At 41.2% G+C, this 8,040-nt stretch overlaps 1 protein-coding gene across 1 annotated transcript; it reads left to right on the forward strand.

The window, feature by feature from the left end:
- Positions 1-6: 6 nt before the first annotated feature.
- LOC104803072 (protein HUA2-LIKE 2-like) lies at positions 7-7,666 on the forward strand. The gene is made up of 12 exons (XM_019201175.1): positions 7-85; positions 628-704; positions 1,139-1,168; positions 2,004-4,007; positions 4,502-4,934; positions 5,117-5,225; positions 5,296-5,408; positions 5,487-5,671; positions 5,756-6,218; positions 6,311-6,701; positions 6,798-6,977; positions 7,186-7,666. Coding segments are annotated over exons 2-12 (3,936 nt in total). The 5' UTR covers positions 7-85; positions 628-702; the 3' UTR covers positions 7,212-7,666.
- Positions 7,667-8,040: the final 374 nt, after the last annotated feature.

Raw genomic sequence — 8,040 nt, forward strand, 5'->3', positions numbered from 1 at the left:
CCCCGCCCCCGCCGCTCGCCGACAGTGGAAGGTCGGGGACCTTGTTCTCGCCAAAGTCAAAGGATTTCCTGCCTGGCCTGCTACGGTATGTACAACCCCCCTGTCTTCCTTTCGTTTTCGTTTCTGCTGTTTCTTTTATCCTGTTGCCTGAGTATCAGCTTTTGATTCTGCATGAATTCCGTTCAACTTTCGTAGTTTTGTCAGATGGGTGGTGGAAGAATCTCTCTCTTTAGGTTTTGAAGTTGCTTATCTATGTATTAGATGGGTTTTTTAGTTGGATCTTTGTGCCGTTTGTTAATTTAGGGATTGTTTTCTTATATTTGATCGGCAAGAAGTATTTCAGGAGGATACGGCATGTTTTTTTGGTTGTTGTTAGATACAAGAACACGGATGAGCAAATGCATCCTTTCACTCTTGCGTACCAACGGCAGTGGCTTGAATCTTGATTTCAGTTGCATCAGAATTTCCTGTAATAAATTTGTAGGCTCCTTGTCTGGTGGTGTCTTGGTTAATGTGTTGGTTGCATCTAATCTACCTGTGTAGTTATCTCCTTTTTTCCACTTTGTGCCCTCGTGTAGATTTTTATTGACGGTTATTGCCTTTGCTTATCCCTGGATGTTATTGCAGGTTAGTGAGCCAGAAAAGTGGGGTTATTCAGCCGATTGGAAGAAAGTATTGGTCCACTTTTTCGGAACACAGCAGATGTGAGTTATTATGCCTTTACTTTACCCCTCTTGTTGATTGTTTTCCTGCCTGGCTTCAGTATCCCTGTTGGTTGAATGCTAAGATCGTTGATCTGAAACTGAATACTTATTTTGTCATGTCATTTCTACTCAGTTTGAGAATATTTACGCTTATAAGAAAATTATGCAGATATATTGTAGATTAGCTCACTTCAGCATCATTGAAATTTTCTGTTCATGTCTCATGAGATTTGGACAGAGAATCAGAGACACAACTAGTCTTATTCATGCTAATAAAATGTTGGTTAACTTTGTTAAAGCATGGTGTGCTAGTCGTTGTACTGCATCACCATCCTGCCTGGGCACAGATTTCTAGGTATATACTAGTTGATGTTAGTGGACTGAAGTTTTCCCCCCTATGGTTTTGCCTTGGGACAACTTCACGTAATCTTCAGGAGCAACTTTAATGGCTTGCTGTGGGTGAGGTAATTTGCACTTTGCATTTGTATTTGAAAAATTTTGGAGATGTTGCCTGTGGAAGTCATTTGATGGGGTGAATAAGGCCCTTTACTTCATTATTTTGTGGATTAGACCTTGCTTTTAGCTACAATAGTGCATGTATGCGTCTAGCTATGGGTATAGATTAAACATTCAGTGGACATCTTATTGTTTTACCATTTCTCGATGTGAAATGATGTAAAGCTGTTAGAAGAGAGAAGTATTGCAAAAGTCTAACTGCTGGTTAACTGGTATGCATCTTATGTAGTGGCGAATTTAAATTTTCTTAGGTAGTTGACAATAGCGCTAGATTTCTCAAATTTAACCTGCTTTAAAACGTTCACTTAAGTGTTGCAACACTAAGGTTATTGTGGGTTTAAAATAAAGTATCTGACAACTATGCATCGTGTATTCCTGCATTATAGATAATTGCTCTCTTTAGGAGATATGTTTTGCAGTGGTGATAATGAACCTTATTCTGATACCAAAAAGCCTAAATTAAAGTGTTCAAAGTGGCTGTAAGATGCGTACTTTTAAGCAACCTTTCTAAATGTCTAGTGTACTGGCTTATATTATATTAGAGGCATTACAAAGCTTTTCAGTGTTTAGATAGTCAGAAATATTAGTCTTTCTGTTTAACGTTTCTTGAGCTGTTGGAGGCTATTGGGAGTGATTTTTATAGCCATTAGTTTATCACGTTAGACTTCTTCATGTTGGGTTGGCTTGGTGTTTGTCCTTTTCTACTCCCTCGATAGGTCAGGTAATTATGTGAGCATATGCAGTTGGTATAATTTTATTTATTTGAGTATATTTTATGAGCAGAGCTTTCTGCAATCCTGCCGATGTCGAAGCGTTTACAGAGGAGAAGAAACAATCACTTTTGACGAAACGCCATGCTAAAGGTTCAGATTTTGTCCGTGCTGTAAAGGAGATTATAGAAAGTTATGACAAGCTGAAGCAGCAGGAGCTAGCTAATGATAAAAAAGTTTCTGAAGATGTGACTCTTGTGAGTGGTAGGGATACTGTAGAACCTTTGCAAGATAGTGAAATTCCGACTGGGGCAAGTCTTGAAACACAAGCAAAATCAGACTCTAGTCAAGGTAGAGGTGAATCGACACTTCTCAGTGAAGATGCTTCAGCTGCTGAGCAAATGCTAGCCCTGCGTGATAGCAGTTTAGCACATGAGCAGGCCTGTGATAGTACAGTGGGTAAAGAACCACGAAAGATAGCTACCTACTCCTCGAGGAAAAGAGATGGAGGGGCACAGCCTCAAAGGTGCGCTCCACAAAAAACGGTGTTATCATCAAGGTTGGAATCAGATAGGCCTCAAAGCTCCATGTTGCCCTACAAAGATTGTGGTCAAAGTATCGATGACATGGATGATGGAAGTTTAAGGAGAAAGCGAACCAGGAGATCCCCCGGTCATTCTGAATCAGATGATGTGGGTGTACCAGCTGTAAATTCAAATGGAAGTGATGAAGAAAATGCTTCTGAAATCGCTACAGTTGAATCTGACAATAATAATATGAATGAAGGCAATGATGTAGATTCAAGTTCCAAAGTAGAACATTCTGAAGTCGGTGGTCAGTGTCGTGAAGTGGGTCATGAGGTCAGCAATGGGCTTGATTTCCAAATTAATACGATGGTTGTGAGGAAGAAGAGGAAGCCAACCAGAAAGCGTGGAACGAGTGACATTCTTGACCCTCCTGCTAAAGTTGAAGCAGAAGCCGGTCTTGGGCAAGGAGGATGTAATGACTGCCAGACATCACATAATTCACGTGATAGTTTGAATGAGAGACCATTAAAGGAGAATGGCGATGAACACTTGCCTTTGGTGAAACGAGCTAGAGTCAGGATGAGTAGAGCATTTTGTGCTGATGATGAGATCAATGGCTCTTCGCAGGTTGAAGAAAGATCATCAAAGGACACAGGAGTCAATGAAACAGTGCTGAAAAGCCCGTCAAGTAATCATGACAATGATGTTTCTAGTCATGATACTTCTGCAGTGGAAGAATATAAGAGTCTTGAAGAGTGTGCTAAACTCTCAGGTGATACTGCTGATGTAGTACCATCTTTTGAGAAGAAACATTCTGAAAGTATGCCTCCTTTTAAGTCTCGTGAACAGATTGTGGGAGTAAAACGAACTGCTTTGGAGCTCCGGTGGAGTGGGACTAGCAAGTCACCAGATCATGAAGCAACCCAAACGCAATCTAAGCAATTTAGCAGTTCGCCAGATGGTGAAGCTCTTATTGCCAGTGCCGCTGATGTTTCTCAGGAATGCACTGGGGCAGTGCAAAGCCTGAATTTGCAAAGCAGTGAATGTGATCCACCTGTTGTACAAAGCTTACATCACAATGATAAATCTGAAGCTCATATGGAGAACAATACAGTGGCCTCATCTGTGGATAATTATGGATTTTGCTCTGGTTTGGATACAACATTGTCAGGGTTGCCTGCTCATTCTGTTGACCATCAGCAAAGTCAGGACCAAAATTCTTGCAACCATTTGGTAGTCAATTCTGGAGATTCCGGTAATGATGAAATTCACAAAAATGATGATCTCGTGGTCCATGTTGTTCAGTCTGAAACTGTAGGTCATTCTCCAGTGCCTTGTCAAATGGTGACTAAGCAAGAGGCTGAGAAAATGCAATTGAAAGAAGACCATGAAAGCCCTAGTAAAGAACTTGATAGTGGCAAACAAATTCATGCCAACCAGAATCCAGTCCTCTCTAGAACTAAAAGTGATATGTCAGTTGAAGAAGCTAAACCTCCTTATGAAACAGGGTGCGAGGATACTGTTGCGAACCACATGCAGCTGGAAAAACTGTGAGTCCCTTTTGATGTTATTTCTCATGCTCTCTCTATTCCTCTGCTGTTTTTCCGCGAAATGGTTGTCCATTATTTTCTACTTGCAAATTTAGGGAGACTTTTAAAATTAACATGTATGGTTCGATTTCATAAACACGAGAGAATATTTTATTTCTCGATTCTTTATTGTTAAAAGGATATAGGGCATAGCTGTGAATCTAATCTATCTTAGAGTTCCATTTATTTGAATATTGTGTTTCTACTACTTCCTTTCTTTCTGTTTTTCCTTCCTTTCTATGATTGTTCTTTCTGTTTTTCCCTTTTCCTGTAGGAGTTTGCTTTTACATTTACGAGTCTAATTAGTGAAGAGGCATTATTGAGTTTTGGGCAGAGGGTTTATCAATATTATTCTATCTACATATAAAGTATTAAACAAACTGTAGAACATTTACGAGTCTCAATATTATTGAGTTTTGAGACTAACAATGGGGCATGATCATTTACAATTGTAGCGGTGAGATCAAAGAAGAAAGGAAGGAACAGATCCAGTCTGTGAATTCTGTTTCATTGTCTGAAAACATTTCAAGCGAAAAAATGGATCTATCTCCTGCTAACATTGCAGACTCTCCTGCGAGGGGCACTCCACATAGCAACTCGGTTTGCCACATTTCAACTGCAGAAAGTGCTAATGTTATGCAGAACAATGGGAGTTGCAGTCCCAATGTTCATTTCAGTGAGAAGAAAATTTCGGGGGACCCAAGCGTCAATGCAGAAGAACAAATTGAAACGCGAGTTTCTCAGGGACACAAATTTGTTGGTTCTGATATGCACTCTGCTCTTGAATCATTTGAGAGTGCTCTTGGTTCGTTGGTCAGGACAAAGGAGAGCATCGGGCGAGCAACTCGTTTGGCTGTGGACTTGGTGAAATTTGGCGTCTCTGCAAAGGTATGAACCTTCTCTACTGCCTGTACTTTTCTGTGATACATGAGAAGATTGTTGTTTGCAGTTATTTTTTTATTTTCTTCTGCTGTATATCCCCCAAATAAACTTGGGAATAAGGAGATGATGTTGTTGTTGTTGTTGTCTGCTATATAACGCTTCTTTTTTGCATCTCTCTCTTAATCTAGGCGATGGAAGTTTTGGCACATACTTTGGAAAGTGAGTCAAATTTAGAAAGGAGGGTAGACTTATTTTTCCTTGTGGATTCTATTGCTCAGTGCTCTAAAGGTCTGAAAGGTAAGTCAATATTCATATTGCATTTTGCTAAGCCACATCAATGAAGTTTCTCACAGTTGAAAACGACCAGGTGATGCTGGTGGTATTTATCTTTCGGCCATTCAAGGCATGCTGCCTCGTCTGTTGGCTGCTGCTGTCCCGGCTGGAGCTACCACACAAGAAAACCGGAGGCAGTGCCTGAAGGTATGTAATGAAGACTTGCTATAATACTCTCAGGTTTTCTTATCAATCTTTCTTCTCACCCTTTTCAGCTATTTATAGGTTTTGAGGCTTTGGCTTGAAAGACGGATCCTTCCTGATTCTACTGTTCGCCACCATATAAGAGAACTTGATTCGCATAGCATCGCTCCTGCTTGCCTCTACTCTCGCCGCTCAGCTCGAACAGAAAGAGCATTAGACGATCCTGTGAGAGATATGGAGGGTATGCTGGTGGATGAATATGGAAGGTAAGATTTTGGATTCTCTGAATCTTCATGTGTTGGTTTCCTTGTCTGTGTTGTTATTGATTAATCTACTGCTCCTTGTGCCAGTAATTCAACTCTCCAGCTTCCGGGGTTTTGCTTGCCTGCCATGCTAAAGGAGGAGGACGCAGGAAGCGATTCTGATGGAGGTGATTTTGAGGCTGTCACCCCTGAACATGATTCCAGAACCCCTGAAAAACATGTCACAGTCTCCACTGCTGAAAGGCATACGCATGTATTGGAAGATGTTGATGGTGAGCTTGAGATGGAAGATGTGGCTCCATCTTGGGAAGCCGGAAGCAGGTCATACACTGATCAGGCTGATAATGCAGAGTCGTCCAATAGTCGGCTTGGACAGCAACTTTGGCCCATCTCTGGGGTTTCACAGCAACATGTGCCCTCGTCATCTCCACCTTTGCCATCATCCCCACCACCACCACCACCACCTGCTCCCCCTTCGCAGCATGCTCAGTGCGCCATGCCTGATTCCTACTCGAATGGCTTTGATTGTGGTGGATATCCCAGCATGCATGTGTGTTCATTCTCTTGCTCTCAAGCGTTCATGGCAAATGTAATTTTTTTTTTACATAACTACTAATGCAATTCTTGTGTGTCAATGTGCAGGGAGATCATCAGGCTGGTCATCCAAGGATGAACCCGTCAATGCCTACAAATACCATGCATTATCAAGGTCCTGAGTCATCTTATAGCAGTTCACGTATACCACCGACAAATAGCGTGCCACAGGGTGAGGGTTCTAATTTCCAGCATAATAGGCCTTTTACTCCCCATCCCCCACCTTGTCCTCCACCACCACCTCTGCCTCCACACCAATACTCGTATATGCATCCCGGCCACCATTTGAAGTCACGAAGGGATGGTACTCAATACTCTCACAGATCTCATTATACTCCAAGTTTTGATGAAAGGAATTTTCATGATAACCATGAGAGAATGAGACCAGCTCCATACGATAACAGGGACAATTGGAGATATCCACCTCCCTCTTCTTACGGTGAGTTCCTGTGCCACCCATATGCATGTAAATGGGCATGGCTACTTTGTCAAGTTATGCGTGCATGGGTAGCCTGATTCCGTTATATTTATGCAGGTCCAAGATATCACGACAGACACAAGGGTACCTACCCACCGGCTTCTTACAGTGGCTCTCCACGCGAGTATGGAAGGTTTCAGAACCATAGGTGGAATTATCCTCCGCGTCCCCATAATAACAGACACTCATTTCACTATAAGCCTCATTCTGAAGGTCCTGTTCCAGTTGGAATGAGAGGTACGGAAAGTTCTAATAGTTTCTACTACCTGCTATCTTTAATTGTTTTGCTTTTCATGGAATCCCGTCATTTAAAAGAAAAAAAAATTGGGTGGGGTTGTTGGACTTGGACCTAAGATTGGGGAAATCATGTTATGAAATGAACCAGTCGTGTGGTGATTCTTTTTTAAGGAGGTTTAAAACTGAGTATCCTTGTGTGGATTCGCAGATCAAGGCGTGTGGCATCAGAGGTGACCACTGATCTTTAGGAGGGAACATAATTTGGTGAGTAGGACGCCATTGTCGCTCTAAATTTAAAGACGTTTGTTAGTTGTGGAAGGAGATATTAGATCTTTGGAGAAAGCAATAGCTATGCAGAGGTGCTGATATTGTTCAGAAAGGACTTGTTGGGATATATATATAAAAACATGTGGAGGGGGAGGGAGGATGAAGTTATTGTACATAAAATATCTCAAAACAGCGGGAGGAGGTGGTAAGCCAATTTGTAGAGATTGGGAAGAGTTTGTACCTAAAAGCAAAAAAACTAGGCACCTTCAGGCTTGCTCCCTTTTTTTTTTCTTGGGTTCTGATTTTGCCCATCTCTTTTTCATCAATGTTATGGTAATCTATGTGCCGTGAAGGTCAAGTTCCCTTACATTACGCGTCTGGTAGGAGATCAAGTTCTAATTGAATTGTTACATAATAAAACATTTATCCGCCATGTGTGTTTTTCTAGTTTAGTTGGATTTGGGGTATAAATAAATATTTGTGTATTCGTCTCCTTGAAAGATTTGGACCCGGCTCCAACAATCTGAATATATGTGTGTGTATGGTTCGGCCTCGTTATAACTCAACGGTCCACCTCAATTTGCATTCTGCGTTCCTGTAATTAATTTGTAGTTGTAAAGCTGCTGTATGTTTAAAGGGTGAAATTAATGAATGCATTTGGGAGTAGATAGTTCCATTAGTAACACAACAGCCGGAGCAATCAAAATTAATACGTCTACTTACTTATTTGAGCAAATGGAAGATTTTAGTAACTTTGACTTTGACATGGCCTTTTTTTTTTTTTTTTTTTTTTTGG

The sequence above is a fragment of the Tarenaya hassleriana genome, unplaced genomic scaffold, assembly GCF_000463585.1.
Source record: "Tarenaya hassleriana unplaced genomic scaffold, ASM46358v1 Cleome8, whole genome shotgun sequence".
Lineage (NCBI taxonomy): Eukaryota > Viridiplantae > Streptophyta > Magnoliopsida > Brassicales > Cleomaceae > Tarenaya > Tarenaya hassleriana.